At 43.8% G+C, this 18,711-nt stretch overlaps 1 protein-coding gene across 1 annotated transcript in view; it reads left to right on the plus strand.

Moving 5' to 3' along the window:
* Positions 1–18,711, plus strand: part of LOC144509258 (bone morphogenetic protein 7-like) — a 74,780-nt gene extending 56,069 nt beyond the window's left edge. Inside the window, exons 3-7 of the mRNA XM_078237855.1 lie at positions 1,863–2,011; positions 5,042–5,239; positions 7,963–8,039; positions 15,171–15,281; positions 18,019–18,711. Of these exons, the coding sequence (XP_078093981.1) occupies positions 1,863–2,011; positions 5,042–5,239; positions 7,963–8,039; positions 15,171–15,281; positions 18,019–18,168 (685 nt within the window). The 3' untranslated portion in view covers positions 18,169–18,711. The remainder of the gene's footprint in view (positions 1–1,862; positions 2,012–5,041; positions 5,240–7,962; positions 8,040–15,170; positions 15,282–18,018) is intronic.

An 18,711-nucleotide genomic window follows, 5' to 3' on the forward strand; every position in this document is an offset into this window, starting at 1 on the left:
ATATGCAACCTAAATCCTAACAGGATCAATTAACTTGCATTTTTCCTGCTGTATGCACTTTTACAGCAACATTTAATAATGTTGCTACAAGGTTTTCTTTAAATAATTACACTTCAGATGATGCATTTTATTTAGGACCTCCTTCCAAACTTTAATCATGGTACAAGTTTACCAGAATTTCCACTATTCATAATAATTATGAAATGAGCTTAAGTAAAAGGACAGATGACGTTAAGTGTTCAAAATATAGAACTGAACAGTTCAAAATTTCAACGTGAAAATTTTCATTTCCCATCTGTAACATGTTTTATTTGTTAAATAAACAGCAAATTGAACAGAACGACATACAAAGAACGATACAGCACAGGAACAGGCCCTTCGGCCCCCCCAAGCCTGCACTGATCATGTGTTCCTAACTAGACCATCCGTTTGTATCCCTCTATTCCCAGTCTGTTCATGTGGCTATCTAGATAAGTCTTAAATTATCCCAGCGTGTCTGCCTCAACCACCTTGCTTGGTAGTGCATTCCAGGCCCCCACCACCCTCTGGGTAAAATACGTCCCCCGCATATCTGTATTGAACCTTGCCCCCCTTACCTTGAACTTGTGACCCCTTGTGTTTGTCATTTCTGACCTGGGAAAAAGCTTCCAACTGTTCACTCTATCTATGCCCTTCATAATTTTATAAACTTCTATTAGGTCGCTCCTCAACCTCCGTCTTTCCATGGAGAACAACCCTAGTTTACTCAATCTCTCCTCCTAGCTAATACCCTCCATACCAGGCAACATCCTGGTAAACCTTTTCTGCACTCTCTCCAAAGCCTCCACATCCTTCTGGTAGTGTGGCAACCAGAACTGGACGCAGTATTCCAAATGTGGCCTAACCAACGTTCTATATAACTGCAACATCATATGCCAACTTTTATACTCTATGCCCTGTCCAATAAAGGCAAGCATGCCATGTGCCTTCTTCACCACCTTTTCCACCTGGGCTGCCACCTTTAAGGATCTGTGGAGTTGCACATCCAGATCCCTCTGTGTGTCTATACACTGTGTTTTCGGGAAAGCTTTCTCAGAAAAATGGAAAGATCGTGTGTTACGCTTGTGTGTTATCCATTACCTGCTCTGCACCCACCCTTGCTCCCCTGCATCCCTCCTTACTCCCCTACAACCTCCCTCCCCCTTCACTCCTCCTTTAAGGGGCTTGTTGAAACCTATAGGTTAGGATTTTCCAGCACTTCCTGCATGGAGTACCTTCCAGACCTGGCGAAGGTGATCCCCGCACCCCCCTCCCCCCCCCCCCCCCCCCCCCCCCCCCTTCAGCTGGTCCCCTGGCAGCGGGACAGGTGAACCACACAAAGCACTGTAGACAGCAAAATGCTGGAAAATCTCAGAAGGTCTGACAGCATCTGCGGAGAGAGAGTAGAGCCAACATCTCGAGTCTAGATGACCCTTCGTCGGGGCTCACCCTGCTGAGATGTTCCAGCATTTTTCTGTTTTTGTTTCAGATTTCAGCATCCGCCGCATTTTGCATTTATTAAATACTGTAGATGTCGACGGGACTGGAAGATCCTGCTGGCAGCCAATGGGAGAGCTGCCTCCACTGCTGGAAACCATGGTGCGCAGGGGCTGGTTAATCCCATCCAAAGTTTTTGGTCATCTGACCTTATGTCTCCTTATGTGGCTCAGTGTCATATCTTGTATAATATTCCTGTGAAGTGCCTGAGGATATTTTATGACATTAAAGGTGTTAAATGAGTATAAGTTGTTTGTTGTTTATGATGTCACAGATCAAGATATTTATTATTTAAGATCCTACATGACTGACTCAAATTTATTTTATTCGTTTTCAATCACTTGCAGAGAACCAGAGCTCCTCCTATTGGACGATCAGGAAGTTTGGCCGACAGAAGAGGGGTGGCTGGAGTTTGACATCACAGCAACAAGTAATGATTGGCTGATGAATCCTCATTATAATCTGGGCCTGCGTCTTTGTGTGGAGACTGAGGAAGGTATTGTATTTAAGTGTCACATACAGTATGTTCCAGTCACCTATTAATAACACACGCTATTTTCCTCTCCAATTGCACTGTTATTATTGAGCATTTGTCTTAAGAAACCTCCCTGCCAGCTCTCTGCCCACACACATCTCTAAACTTGATCTTGTCGGCCCTTGTCCCGGAATAGTCCTGTAATAGAAATGTTCGCTTAAAGTTAATGCTTGAATCTGTCATTGATTCAATCCTCATTTATTCCAATATGAAAATGTCATGGTCTCTCAGGTGATTTTAGGATGCACATAGTTCTTAACCAACTATACATCTGGTTTATTAACATGTAATTACACCAGATTATCTCTCTTGACTCATTAGCAATGGAGCTGAGTGTCAGGAAGAACTAACTCCTAAAGCTGTCTATTCACACTGCACTGACGGGTGGAAACATGGCTGTAACAGTGATTCTGTCTCCTTCTCCTAATTTATTTTCAACAGTTATTACCGCCAGTTGGGCTTCTCCTAATTATGTTTTAAAAGCACACCAAATAAAAATCAGCAGAGGTGTCAACCGTATGTCTCTGTACTTTATAAATAGCTTTAGCTTTCTTTCATTCTCGGTAGTGGCCCAGCACACCCCCCAGCACTACCCAGGAACTACCCTCCCTCTCTCTCTCTTGCTCCCCCTGGTGAACACTGCACTCTCCTGAGCCGCTTTGGGTGTACTGCTCGCCAGCTCTGCACCTTCAGAGACCAGTTGTGCTTCACGCTGTTCTTACATCATGTGGCCATGGATGTGTTTTTTTTTACGTGGGGTGGGCACAGTAAGAAGTCTCACAACACCAGGTTAAAGTCCAACAGGCTTATTTGGAATTATGAGCTTTCGGAGAGCTGCTCCTTCCTCAGGTGAGTGCTTTCTTGCACCTTTGTAGAAACTTGATATCTGCGTCGGTATGCACGATCTTCTTGGAGATCCTCTCAACTTTGAGCCGGCGGTTTGCAGTGTCAGTGGTAGCCATGATGTGGAGATGCCGGCGTTGGACTGGGGTGGGCACAGTAAGAAGTCTCACAACACCAGGTTAAAGTCCAACAGGTTATTATGGAGCAGCAACAAGGAGCAGTGCTCCGAAAGCTCGTGATTCCAAATACACCTGTTGGACTTTAACCTGATGTTGTGAGACTTCTTACTGTGCCCACCCCAGTCCAACGCCGGCATCTCCACATCATGTTGGGGGCGGCATGATTCCGGCATATGGGCCTGATAATGAAATGTTAATTTATTATAGTGAGGTTCCTGAGATTAACTGTCGGGAACACGACCTGTCACTGACAGGGGAAGGGGACATTTGCCACAAGCTTTCACATCACCGTGAAACGTGACTTTGGCCGCCTTGCGATACTTTCAGCTCCCGTTACCGAACCCACCCAACATGAATAGGCGTGGAAAATCCCAGCCAATTAATTGCCAATGTTACCCTGGCAAAGATTTTACATTTAATTCACTTGGAGTCAAAAAGTACTACCAAAACATTATGCTGAATTTATATAAGTGCTACAAAGTCACTGTTACTGTGGCATATTAAAAAGGTATTACTTTTTATTTCCCCCCTCACTCCGCATGCTGTATCTGTCTCACTAAGAGCACAGTAAGAAGTCTCACAACACCAGGTTAAAGTCCAACAGGTTTATTTGGTAGCAAATACCATAAGCTTACCATATGGTACCATAATACCATAAGCTGGTGTTGTGAGACTTCTTACTGTGCTTACCCCAGTCCAACGCCAGCATCTCCACATCATCACTAAGAGCAGACAGACTGCTGGTTGGTCGCTGTCAGTGCAACTTTGAAATTATCCACAAGGAGGCACACCGCAGTGACCCGGTAAAATGTATCCTCTTAGCTTTCCTCCCAGAATTAAGTGAATTGACAATACTCCTTCTGGATCTTGTAGCCTGAATAGTATAATGGAATATGTTAGACTAAGTCCCAGAAAGGGTTAACATAAAGGGTTACAAAGAGTCGTGAATGAAGCTCACGCAAACCAGCCTCCCATCCATTGACTCTGTCTGTACTTCCCACTGGCTCGGAAAAGCAGCCAGCATAATTAAGGACTCCACACACCCCGGACATTCTCTCTTCCACCTTCTTCCGTCAGGAAAAAGGTACAAAAGTCTGAGGTCACGTGCCAACTGACTCAAGAACAGCTTCTTCCCTTCTGCCATCAGACTTCTGAATGGACCTACCTCACATTAAGTTGATCTTTCTCTACACCCTAGCTATGACTGTAACACTACATTCTGCACACTCTCCTTTCCTCCTCTATGAACGGTATGCTTTGTCTGTATAGCATGCAAAAAACAATACTTTTCACTGTATACTAATACATGGGACAATAATAAATCGAATCAAATAACTGTAATAATGTGTGGTGCCATAGGAGGAAGTAACATATATTCATGTGATCTGAGAGATTCTAGGACCTAGCATCAAAGAATGTTCGCAAAATTGTAAATATGCTACAATACAATTAGTGTTTGCAACTAACAGTGTTCAGGAGTTACTGAAACTACTCCAACCCAACAACAGAATAATGTCCCCCGCTGCTGCAAGGCTCAGTTTGTAGATGGCCCCATTTTGCTGCTATGAATCCTAATTTTATATATTTTACGGCTATATGTTAGAAAGTTCTGGCAAATGAAATTAACTCTGCAGGAGCTGATTGTACGCTGATGCTGCCATGAACATCAGATTGAAGGTTGTGGAGAGTCAATGTAGTTCAGTGAGGGAGGGGAAACTCAGCCAACCATTTTACATTGCCAGAGCAGTGTGCCACCTTGTGGTTTCAGAGTGCCATAGACAACCAACTAGCAGAAGTCTGCTTGTTCAGTCTATATGCCGGGTTGGAGCGGTGCTCACACTGATACAGAGAGAAAGAAAATATTAAAATAAAGAAACACCACTTGTTATCTATCCAAATGATATTCTAACGCAGCAGACAAATGAAACCGGTTCATTTACTGATTGCAAGTTGTTTTTTTTTGTCTAAGCTCCTGGACGCAGTCTAGACCCTGACTCTATTGGGTTAGTTGGACGAAGAGGGGTCCGCTCGAAGCAGCCATTCATGGTGACCTTTTTCAGAGCAAGTCAGGCACCTATTCGCACAACACGAGCTACAAAATCGCGCAGGGGTCGTAAGAAACACAACCAGCTACAGGAATCCTGTGACAGACTGCCCAGCACATCAGGTAACACAGGAAACACAAATGCATTGTAAAGATGATGTCTGGACTAAGTTTGAACTAAACCATTCATCACATTTATTCTCTTAATTCCCCCGTATGTCATGAAAGGCAAAATTACTTGGCCGTGAATCGAAGCTGAGTTAGAACAGAAATTTTGCATGCTGCAATGCTGTTTATTTTTTGACTTTGGTGCAGGGGTTTTGTGACAGTCCTCAGAGGCTACAATTAGGTTCAAATTACTGATAAGTGGATAGATAATGTGGGGTGGTGAAAGAATTGATAGCATACTGGAAGGGAGAGTAAGGATATAGCAGTAAATCTGGAGAAGGGGCTACATAGAAATGGTTCGATCAATCAGACGCAGCATGGATTCATGAGGGGAAAGTCGTGCTTGACAAACATGTTGGATTTTTATGAAGATGTGACTAGGGCGGTTGATGGAGGAGAACCGGTGGATGCGGTGTTTTTGGATTTCCAAAAGGTGTTTGATAAGGTGCCCCATAAAAGGCTACTGAAGAAGATTAGGGCACACGGAGTTGGGGGTAGTGTGTTAAAGTGGATTGGGGACTGGCTATCCGACAGGAAGCAAAGAGTCGGAATAAATGGGTGTTTTTCCGGTTGGAGGAAGGTAACTAGTGGCGTGCCGCAGGGATCGGTACTCGGGCCGCAACTATTTACCATTTATATAGATGATCTGGAGGAGGGGACGGAGTGTAGGGTAACGAAGTTTGCAGACGACACAAAGATAAGTGGAAAAGTGAATCGTGTGGAGGACGGAGAAGATCTGCAGAGAGATTTGGACAGGCTGAGTGAGTGGGCGAGGATATGGCAAATGGAGTATAACGTTGAGAAATGCGAGGTTATACACTTTGGAGGAAATAATAACAAATGGGATTACTATCTCAATGGAAACAAATTAAAACATGCTACCGTGCAAAGGGACCTGGGGGTCCTTGTGCATGAGACGCAAAAGCCCAGTCTGCAGGTACAACAGGTGATCAAGAAGGCAAATGGGATGTTGGCCTATATTGCGAAGGGGATAGAATATAAAAGCAGGGATGTCTTGATGCACCTGTACAGGGCATTGGTGAGGCCGCAGCTGGAATACTGTGTGCAGTATTGGTCCCCTTATATGAGGAAGGATATATTGGCATTGGAGGGAGTGCAGAGAAGGTTCACCAGGTTGATACCGGAGATGAGGAGTTTGGATTATGAGGAGAGGCTGAGGAGATTGGGTTTGTACTCGTTGGAGTTTAGAAGGATGAGGGGGGATCTTATGGAGACTTATAAGATAATGCGGGGGCTGGATAGGGTGGAGGCGGAGAGATTCTTTCCACTTAGTAAGGAAGTTAAAACTAGAGGACACAGCCTCAAAATAAAGGGGGGTCGGTTTAAGACAGAGTTGAGGAGGAACTTCTTCTCCCAGAGGGTGGTGAATCTCTGGAATTCTCTGCCCACTGAGGTGGTGGAGGCTACCTCGCTGAATATGTTTAAAGCGGGGATGGATGGATTCCTGATCGGTAAGGGAATTAAGGGTTATGGGGATCAGGCGGGTAAGTGGTACTGATCCACGTCAGATCAGCCATGATCTTATTGAATGGCGGGGCAGGCTCGAGGGGCTAGATGGCCTACTCCTGCTCCTATTTCTTATGTTCTTATGTTCTTATTATAAAGATACCTTAAAAATCTTAGAATGCTAACTTTAAACAATAACACAATGAGAAATGTTACGGGAGAAATAGGACAGAGTTTGATGTCCCATCTGCAGAGGTGGGTTTAAAGTTTTAAAGTTTATTTATTAGTCACAAGTAAGGCTTACATTAACACTGCAATGAAGTTACTGTGAAATTCCCCTAGTCGCCACAGTCCGGCGCCTGTTTGGGTCAATGCACCTAACCAGCCCGTCTTTCAGAATGTGGGAGGAAACCGGAGCACCCGGAGGAAACCCACGCAGACACAGGGAGAACGTGCAAACTCCACGCAGACAGTGACCCAAGCCAGGAATCGAACCCAGGTCCCTGGTCACCGTGAAGCAGCAGTGCTAACCACTGTGTGACCGTGCCACCGTGGAGATTGGGGGGGGGGGGGCATTAAATTAAGCGAGAAGGTACTAGATGGGGATCCCGCTGCCTTCTCCTGATTAAGGTTCACTCACAAGTTGGACTATTTTCCCACCCGGATGCTATTGGGATCCATTTAACAGCTTAATCCCGTCGCCACTGGTATTCAACTAGCGGCGGGTAGGGGAGTCGCACACAAAACCCAAAATAAAAACTCAATTGGTTCTTCTTGCAGGCTCCCACTCAGTGTTTGATCAAGGGATCTGGCATTGTAAGGGGGTGAGACCAGAAAGCTACGCCCCCTGCCCTTTCTTCCTATTCCCTCTTCTCCCCACACTAACACGTTTGACCTGGGGTCCCTGGTGGACCCTGGGTCCCTGGTGGGTGCACTCCTGGTGCCACTGACGCCAGTGGAGAGCTGCTGGCCTCTAATTTGCCAGCAGCGCTTTGGGGTGGGGTTTCCACCCTCGGGGGTCCTCGACTTAACACTCCCATTACCTGGATGAAAATGCACTCCATCTCCACCCAAGCAAGGAATTTCCTGTGAAGCATCACAAAGGTCTGGCTATTATTTCCGCGTTGCTAATCTAACCTCAAAGACAAATAGGTTAGTTACCACAATATGACTTCTCTTTTGTTTTTTTTTAAATTATGCACATTGAGCAGCCCATCATTCTGGAGATCACAGACGAGTATGCAAAAGGCATGATATGTATGTTAGCTTCCGAGACCTTGGCTGGCAGGTAAGGTGATCTTACAGCAATGTTCACAACGTGTGTGTATGTGTTTTTTTACTGTGCTCACTTGTGAGGGAATGGTTACTGTAGACCTTTCACTTCGAACACTTGGTTTACTTAGAATAGAATCCCTACAGTACAGAAGGAGGCCATTCGGCCCATCGAGCCTGTACCAACCACAATCCCACCCAGGCCCTATTTCTGTAACCCCACACACTTAGTTTGCTAATTCCCTGACACTAGGGTCAATTTAGCATGGCCAATCAACCTAACACGCACATCTTTGGACTGTGGGAGGAAACCGGAGCACCCGGAGGAAACCCACGCAGACACGGGGAGAATATGCAAATTCCACACAGACAGTGACCCGAGGCCGGAATTGAACCCGTGTCCCTGGCGCTGTGAGGCAGCAGTGCTAACCACTGTGCCACCGTGCCGCCATTACTTGCTTTACAATTTGCTTTTTATCAAATATTGTAGCTCATAAATTCTTGACATCACCAAGCGTTTTTAATTAAATAGCCACTACTTCCATTAATAACAATCGGATATATTTCCTGTTTGAGAAATAAATATTAAAGTCCTGTAATGACTTCAACTAGGCCTACGAAGTTGGCCTAGAAACATAAAGCAGGAGCAGGCCATTCACAGTGGCACAGTGGTTAGCACTGCTGCCTCACAGTGCCAGGGACCTGGGTTCAGTTCCCAGCTTAGGTCACTGTCTGTGTGGAGTTTGCACATTCACCCCGTGTCTGCGTGTGTTTCCTCCTGGTGCTCCAGTTTCCTCCCACAGTGCAAAGATGTGTGGGTTAGGTGCATTGGCCATGCTAAATTGCCCTTTAATGTCAGGGGGATTAACAGGGTGAATGCATGGGGTTACGGAGATAGAGCCTGGGTGGGATTGTTGTGAATGCAGGCTCGATGGGCTGAATGGCCTCCTTCTGCATTGTAGAGTTTTTATGATTGCTATGATTCGGCCCTTCGAGCCTGCCTCTGCCATTCATTTTGATCGTGGCTGATCATGGAATTCAATATCCTGATCCATTTAAGAACATAAGAACATAAGAAATAGGAGCAGGAGTAGGCCATCTAGCCCCTCGAGCCTGCCCCGCCATTCAATAAGATCATGGCTGATCTGAAGTGGATCAGTTCCACTTACCCGCCTGACCCCCCTAATTCCCCTACCGATCAGGAATCCATCTATCCGTGATTTAAACATATTCAACGAGGTAGCCTCCACCACTTCAGTGGGCAGAGAATTCCAGAGATTCACCACCCTCTAAACTGACCCTCCTTTATTTTGAGGCTGTGCCCTCTAGTTCTAGCTTCCTTTCTAAGTGGAAAGAATCTCTCCACCTCTACCCTATCCAACCCCTTCAATATCTTATAGGTCTCTATAAGATCCTCCCTCAGCCTTCTAAATTCCAACGAGTACAAACCCAATCTGCTCAGCCTCTCCTCATAATCAACACCCCTCATCTCTGGTATCAACCTGGTGAACCTTCTCTGCACTCCCTCCAAGGCCAATATATCCTTCCGCAAATAAGGGGACCAATACTGCACACAGTATTCCAGCTGCGGCCTCACCAATGCCCTGTACAGATGCAGCAAGACATTTGGTCTGCGGGATTAACAGCCTCACAATACAAAGAAAACTGTTGGCTGAGACTAAGCTCTTTTGAAAAGCCATAGAGAAGGCCCAGGTAACTGCACTGAGCAAGGTACAAGGCATGCCCAATGAGGTGAACCAATTGTGGTGGGAAATGGCTACTGTGAGGAACAGTCTGAGTGAGGGGTAGTGCAGCACCCGGGATGGAAGCATGGAGAGCACGGTGCTGGTGTAAAAATTATATGTGTTTTCACTGCAAGAAGAAGGGTCATTTGCAGGCTTGGTGCAGAGTAAAGCAGGCAGGACAGAACACACAAAAAAAAGATAGTTAAGGCAACACCATTAAAACAACTGGCTGAGGAACCCAACAAGAGATCCAAAATTTATACTTTAAAGCAGGTCCAACTCAACAAGGTGCCACCTATCAAGATAGTCCTGTTGGTCAACCACAGATATCTTAAGATGGGAGTCAACACTGGAGCCATGGCCACAGTCATAAGTGAACAAACAGCCAGAAACCTCCAGAAAGGTCTGCAACCCTTGAGGTTGAGTTGTTCGATGCCATTTTATCAATGGATGCTGAAGACAGTAGGGTCAGTTGCAGTAATGGTATCGTATAGGAACCAGACAACACAGTTACCAGCTTTAGTGATTGAGGTTCACAGACCTTGTCTCATGGGTCGAGACTGGTTGAAACAAATTAAATTGGACTGTTTGGAGACATTAAATGTTCAGGATGGAGGTTTTTCAAGAGCTCCTGTACAGTTACTCAGAAATTTTCCAAAACGAACCAGGCCAAATAAAAGGGGCTAGAGCAAAATTATTTCAAGTCCACCCAATGCCTTATGCACTTCATCATAAAGTGGGAATGGAGTTAAAAAGATTGGAAGACTTGGGTGTCATAAAACCCCGTTTAGTTTTCTGAATGGACTGTGCGTATAATCCCTATTTTTAACCCTGATTGCACTGTGAGAATCTGTGGAGACAAGTTAACTATGAACTGAGGAGCCCGGATAGATCAATACCCCATTCCGAGGATAGAAGAGCTCAATGCAAAATTAGCAGAGGACCTTAAGTACACCAAGTTGGATCTTAGTCATGCATACCAGCAGCTGGAGCTGGAAGAAGACTCCCAAAGGTTGGTCACCATTAACACCACAAAGGGTTATATCAGTACACTCGCCTGCCATTTGGGGTCTCATCGACTTCTGCCATCTTCCAGTGTACTATAGAAAGTTTGTTGCAGGAAATACCTAGAGTGGTGGATGATATCCTAATCTCTGGAGCATCCCTAAGGAACACAAGGAAAACCTAGATGAGGTCCTAAAAAGATTTAAAGAAGTCAGCATCTGCTTAAAACGAGACAAAAGGTATCTTTCAGGCAGATGAAGTTACGTACCTCGGCTTCAGAGTCGTTGCCAAGGGTTTGCATCCCCTAGAGGACAAAGTGAAAGCCATCAAAGAAGTACCACAGCCTAGGAATGTGACGGAATTAAAATCATTCCAAGGGATGGTAAACTATTACAGGAGCTTCCTCCAGAACATGTCTATGATTCGGGCCCTGTTACACCAGCTTCTGAAGAAGCACCAACGATGGAAGTGGGGAGCGGTGCAAAAAATGTATTTGTTAAAGTGAAACAAACCTAGCACTCATCAACACTATTTGTTCATTTTGATCCAACCAAACCGCTGGTGGTCACTTCCAATGCATCACCATATGGAGAACTGCAGCCTCTGTTGAGCCTTGGCAGCCTCCAGTTTCTGTAGCTGAGGAGGAAGGAATCACTAGGGAGCATGCCGACCGTGGGCTGATGAGTTTGCCTTTCTCTTCGGCCAGCCTGGATTCATTGCTAGCTGAAGGACCCTGTGTTGAGTTGAGGTGTTCCACAAGAGTCCAGAAGTCTCCAGACCAATTGACTTTGTGATTGGACTTTTCCCTTGGTCTCCCTAATGTGATATTGTGTCTTTGTGACTATGTATAACATTATTTCTCTTTTGTTACTCATAGGTGAACTCGAGTTGGTGGGGGTGGGGGGAGTGTGATAACATGGCCCCTTTAAGATGTGATCCTTTGAAGGCTACGTGATCAGGCCAGACCCTATGGAGCGACTGCATGGGAAGTCAGGCCAATCATGAGCAAGGGTGCGTGTCTTGGAGTGGGGAGGAACCTCAGTTGGAGCCAGAGAGGAGAAGACAGTAGACCTGTGAGAGAGTTCTGTCAGACCCTTATTTAGTATACATATTTATATTGGTTTAGAATCATAGAATCATAGAAACCCTACAGTGCAGAAGGAGGCCATTCGGCCCATCGAGTCTGCACCGACCACAATCCCACCCAGGCCCTACCCCCACATATTTTACCCACTAACCCCTCTAACCTACGCATCCCAGGACTCTAAGGGGCAATTTTTTAAACCTGGCCAATCAACCTAACGCACACATCTTTGGACTGTGGGAGGAAACCGGAGCACCCGGAGGAAACCCACGCAGACACGAGGAGAATGTGCAAACTCCACACAGACAGTGACCCGAGCCGGGAATCGAACCCGGGACCCTGGAGCTGTGAAGCAGCAGTGCTAACCACTGTGCTATCGTGCCGCCCTATGGTTAATAAATCCTTTATTGTTGGAGCCATATTGAGTCACCACCAGTTACTACAGGGGCCCAATAGGGAATTTACGGAGTTCCTAACTGAGGTTTTACCAAGGAAGAAGGTGCTACCCAGACCATGATGAAAGAGGAGGTAATTAAGACTGTATAAGACATTAGTTTGGTCTGAGCTGGAGTTGTGCATAGAGTTCTGGGCACTGCACTTTACAAAAGATGTGAAAGCATTGAAGAGAGAAAAGATCCATATGAATGGTTCCTTGGATGAGAAACTTGAGTTGTGAAGATAGATTGGGAAAATTGGGACTGTTTTGTTTGGAAACAAAAAGATTCAGGGAGGTTTTGATATTTGCTTTTTTGGAGAGCCGGTACAGACATGATGGACCAAATGGCCTTCTGCACTGTAAAGATTCTGAGAGTAAACCATTCAGCCCATCAAGCCTACTTCGCTATACAATTAATATTGACCTGATTGTGACCTCACCTTCACTTTCCTGTCTGTCCCCCTTTGACACCCCCTGTCAATCAAAAATCTGTCCAACTTGGCTTAAATATATTCAGTGAGCCAGCTTCCACTGCTCTGCGGTGAAGAAAATTCCAAAAGACCCTTTGAGAGAAGAAATTCCTCTTCAGCCCCATCTTAAATAGGAAGTGCGTTATTTTTAAACTGTGTCCCCTAGGCCTAGATTCCCCACAGGAGGAAACAATCTCTCGGCATCTACCCTGCCAAATCCCTTCAGAATCTTATATGTTTGAATGAAATCACCTTACATTCTTCGCATCCTCAATATAGGACCAAACTACTCAATGTTTCCTCATAAGACAACTCCTTCATCCCAAGAATCAGCCAACTGTTTCCAATGCAAGTATAAGTAAGGAAGCCAAATCTGTATACAATATTCCAGGCGTGGTCTCACGAATGCCTAGCTGTACAGCAAAGACACCTCTATGTTTATATTCCATCTCTCTTAATGGAGGGCAACATTTTATTTACCATTCCAACTACTTCCTGTACCTGGATGCTAACATTTTTGTGATTTATACTTTTTTGTAGTTTGGGGTTAATATTACAATGATATAGTTACATGTGACCAGTGTTTGTTTCAATGTTTGGTGAAAATTCTTAAAACTGGCCAGCCCAAGGCACACAGTCATTTTATTGGACCTGCCAATAGTCTGAAGCAGATGGTCAAACTTGAATAAAGAGCTGGGATGGATATCAGGGTAACTATCTCTCATCAATATCAATTATATTTATCATCTTAGGATTTAAGCTGTTGTACAAAAATGACACTGTCAATTCCAAGAGGCTAATGGTGGAATTTAATGTCCTTCCTGAGACTATTTTGGGGGTGGTAGGACAGTTAATTAGCCAGAGGGTGCTTTCCCGTCACTGCCCAGTGTTATGGTTCAAGTCAGAAACTCCAAAGTGTTTTATGGAGCCCATCTGCATCATTTTGAATTTGGCTAGGATAAGCATGATAGGTTTCACTTCAGGTATGATTCAAATGACCCACTAGGGAGCTTTTATCAAACAAAGTTTATTTAACAATATAATTAACATGTATAGTAAGAAAATTAGCAAGAACTCTTATCAATTATAAACAAGAAACAGACAACCAAGACAATATATAACCTTTAACAACTATACCTAATGTGTTCCAGTCAAACCAATCCCATAGACAAAAGACCCTTTGCACAGCTTTACCACAACAAAGGCCAATGCTCACGTGATACTGGACTTGAGACCTTTGGATGAAATCTGCAGTTCTCTGGATAGACTCAGAACAGTTTGAAATCAGAACGGCTTTTCAAAACACCAGAGACCCCAGACAAGCCACCAACAGCTGACTTCCTCCTTTCAGAAAAGCAAAACCTTGCTTTCAGCTAACCAGCAGAATTTCCAAACCAGGGAGAGAGAGATTTCTTTTCAGCTTGATGCTCCTTCTAAAACTAAAACTCAAACTGCAGTTCCAAACTGAAAATGGGAAAAAACTCCTATCACCTGACCTGCCAACCAGTTTTTCTCCTAACAATGCAGAGTCATCCCAGTAAAAATAAACAAACTTCAGTTTCAGCAACAATAAAAAGACTCTCATAGACAGCCCAGCAACAATGAGAAAAACAAACTGAAAAAGTTTGCTTAAAACTGCAGAGTCCATGATTTTTTTTAAAAAACACTTCTTAAAGGTACACTAACATCATACCAGATTAAGTCAGAGGCTGGAAGCATCCTGCCCTGACACCAAATGAAGCACCCAAGTGGGGAATTAATGTCCAGTTAAGGATTTTATCCCAACAGTGAGCAGGGCAGTCATTACACTGAAAGCCTGAAAATAAACCCTGTTGGGTTTGCCTGTAGGCTCTTGGGCTTTGTTGTTAGGCCTAAGTGCCTGATCGAGGGACCCGGCGTGAGGAAGGGGAACATCCAGAAAGCCACTCCCAGGGCTTTGTCTCTGACTCTCCATCTCCCTTTCTCCTCCAGCTGCCACCCTGCAACCCCCATCCTTCCCTCACCTGGGTCTGAGGCCTTGGTCCCTCTAATCCTGGGCCTCTGGTGGATGCATTGCCAGCTCCAGTGATGCTGACAGCAGTGAGGAGTTCCCATTCTCTGGCTGGTAGCTTTAGGGGGGGGGGCATAGATTTTCCACCCTAGGATCTGCTGGTTATTTACGTGCCTGACTGTCAAGTAGTATGGCTGGCCCAAAGGGAGTGACACTGTGCTCTCACTGGCTGCTAGCCAACAGGCAAGATCCCTGTCTCCTGGATTACATTCCACTGATGAATAGGAATTCCTTTTAATTGGAAGTTGTGCAATGAATAAAGATGTTGTAGAAATTTTATTCATTAAAGGCAATCTGACCATGTTTGAGGAATTGTGTTGGTCTGTGTGGATTAACTTTTTCTGTCTCCAAATGTAGGACTGGATAATTGCACCAGAGGGCTATGCTGCGTTTTACTGTGATGGGGAATGTTCATTTCCACTTGACTCCCACATGAATGCAACCAATCATGCAATTGTTCAGACATTGGTAAGTGTATGGGTCTCCCTGATCCAGAACAGACTGTTCTTGCATACTGCACTGCTTTTCCATGCGTATTGTCATATATATCATTTTTACGACAGTCACTCAGGTGAAACATGCATTAAATATGAAAAAGAATGCACTTGTTGACAAGTGTTGAAATACATCCTGTTTGTGAATCCAGCTCAGTTATGAGTGACTAAACATGGCTGTCACGTTTTTATAATGATCTAAAGGCACCAGTCACTCTTAAGGGATTGGGTAAACACATTGTGGGTTCATTCATTTAAACTAAGCACATGAGAACAGCAATACAAAGCAAAAAGCTTGAAGACGTCAGCAGCGGGACTGAAACAAAAACAGAAAATGCTGGAAAATTTCTGCGGGTCTAACAGCATCTGTGGAGAGAGTCTGGATGATCCCTCGTCAGAGCAGCAGGGCTGTGTGTGATGTGTTCTGCTCACCAGCCAAAGTGAAACTGAGGCTGGATCATATGACACCCTTTCCCTCCTAGTTATAGCATGTTGTTACACCATAAAGGCATATTACAGAATCTGCTGGTTAAAAGGGATTTTAAATTAGAGATGATTCTTTTGTGTAGAATATGAAAGGAAAAAGTCATTTTCAAATGGCACTTATTGTATCTCTTCAGAAATTCCTGAAATTTTTTCACATAGAGCGAATTATTTTGGCATTGTCCTTTTATGTATATAAGGACTGCAGCCATTTTGTACACACAATGATCCAACAAAGAGCAAAGACATTTATGCCAAAGAACAGCACCTCTGGTCCTGCATTATTTTCTCAGTATTGCCTGGATGACATGCTCAAATCGTGCAATGGGGTTTGAATCCACTACCAACCGAGTCGAGCTAATAAATGGAAAGCTTGGAAATTCCTGTCAGGCAATTAACATCAGAAGTGCAGTAGGGCATCACTTCTTCCTGCTAGCCTGCCCTAGAGCTGATACAGTCCCAATTCACAGGATGGATATGAACATCTTACTGTTCTGTGAAGGGAGGGGTCCAAATGTTGAAAATGGCCTGGATTTTACAGTCAGTGGAGTGCTCACCACTGATCTCAAAGAAAGATGCCGACAATGATCGAGCGGTCTCTGCGGTCTGTTTTTTATTTCCTTTCCCTGGGGATAGTTTAAACCTGGAACCAGCTCACGGGGATCTCCAGCCTTGCAACAGCAATGATATCAGCAAAGAAAATTTGTCCAATGGCATTGAAGCAAAAGAGGAAGTAAAAACAACTGAAACTTCACTTTTAATTTAACAGTTCAGATAGCTAAATAAATGATTCAGATAAAAGCTAAAATCAAGAAAATTTTATCATGAGTGAAATTTGTCATTTCACAAATATAAATTTAACTTTTTAGGACCAGTAAGCATCAGCTCTGCTTTTTCTGTTGGTGTTGTGCACGGCCTATTAATTTATGTGTGTCGGACTTTTGACTTAAAGGATTCAGTTTATGCTCATTCTATGCTGAAGCTTTTGGGTTGCTGCACATTTTAGTGGGAACATTACCAGTGAGGGTGTTTAGCAGTAATTATGAAGTTAGAATACTGTTAAGTTGCATCTCATTCAACAAGCTAGAACTTTTTCAACGATCTTTAGAGTGCGATTAACAGTGTAAGATCAGCAGTTCTTGTTAACTCATAAATTTCCCATTGATTGCAGTCTGGAAATCTAGAGAACCTTAGAATCACTGATAGCAACATCTGGATTCCTGTGTTATGCTGTGCAATGTGCAGGTTGTTAATAGGACCCACACTGGTTGGTAAAGTCAAAACTAAGGCACAGAGCCTTTCCTTGCTATTGGCTTTGTTCAACATCAACATTCCTCACTTCTATACAGTGTTCCATCTATCCCCTATTTATATGTGTTCAAATACCCAACACCTGTTTCCCTTACCAATGTCATTGGCATTAACAAACCTTAACAATGTAATTGATCCGGATTGACACAGATGCTCAAAGTTGTTGTCAGGTTAGTGTAATCGCTCCATGTAATTTAACCCAGGAGTGCAGATAATATGATAGCAAATGCTGACGGCTTTGTTGTCAATACCATTACAAACTGGGGTCAATATTTTAAGATCAAAGAACCTACAATCACTCTACAATAAAATTCAATTCAAATGTGGGTCATGTGGGTCTCCCCGTTCTGCCAACCTCGCAAGCAGTGTGGCCCTGCATCATTCAGACATGCTTTCCAATTGAAGGCAAAGGAGGTGGAACTGAGAGGTCTTATGGTAGGTGACTTCATCCTGCCAATCATGCCTCCTGATCTGAGATGAGCACTGGGTAAACCTAGTCGGTACAAGCAGCATTTTTGCCCCAGTGTGATTTCTGAAACAACCGTAAAAGTGGACTGTGATTCTGTGGAACCAATTCTCGCCCCGAAGTCCTCTAATATTGACTGAGATATGGGTGACTTTATGTCGATACAATTCAGGTATTTTCATATTTGATTTTTTTCTAGGCATTGATTTTTGACATTTCAGGCAGGACTTGATAGAATTAATGGAAAATTTTCTGAGGTACTGATTAAGCAAGTTTTCTGAAGTATTGGCCAAAGAGTAGCCTTGATGAACATCCTGCTGTTCAGAACATGAAGGTTAGTTTTGATGCACAAAACTAACTGGAGGAAAGAAGAAAATTGGATTGTTGCATATTGAGAGAAAAAAACCTGGGGGAGAAAAAACAGATTTAAGCTATTTTATTCTCTCAACAGGCTCATCTGTTGAAGCCAGAAGCAGTTCCAAAACCATGTTGTGCACCAACCAAACTCAGTGCAACTTCAGTACTCTACTTTGACGAGAAAAACAATGTGATATTAAAAAAATACCGGAACATGGTGGCAAAGTCATGTGGCTGTCAATAAAATGTATCCATGTGTGGTGCAATTGTGCTTGGTCTAATGTTCAAGACATCATGCAGCTGGAAGAATAACATTGGAAAAAAAGAGCCACAGTGTGAACAGGACACTGCAGGTTGCCATATTTGGCTTAATGAGATCATATTTAATATATCACAATTTGATTTAGTCTTTACTATAGAACGTCATCTTTAAAGCCTTTAGGGGTATTTTTTGTGGTTCAAAATAATGTACCCAAACATACCAAAGCACGTGCACTTCGACACTGAAGACAAGAAAACTTTTAACTAATATTTGTGACTATGCCAGATTACGTTGATTATTTTTTGCCCATGTATAAACAAAATAGATAATGTGGAGAAAGGAGACGGTGATTTATCCTACTGGTGACTAAGACTCTATAACCCACTGGTGGAGAAAATGGCACACCCTACTTTTCCTTATGTACATTCTCGTATGCAACAGACATTTCATGTATTACTTTGACACAGCACTACTGATTGAAAAAACATAACTTAAAATAACTTTTTAATAAATTTAATCCTCACC

This window comes from Mustelus asterias, chromosome 21 (genome assembly GCF_964213995.1).
Source record: "Mustelus asterias chromosome 21, sMusAst1.hap1.1, whole genome shotgun sequence".
Classification (NCBI taxonomy): domain Eukaryota; kingdom Metazoa; phylum Chordata; class Chondrichthyes; order Carcharhiniformes; family Triakidae; genus Mustelus; species Mustelus asterias.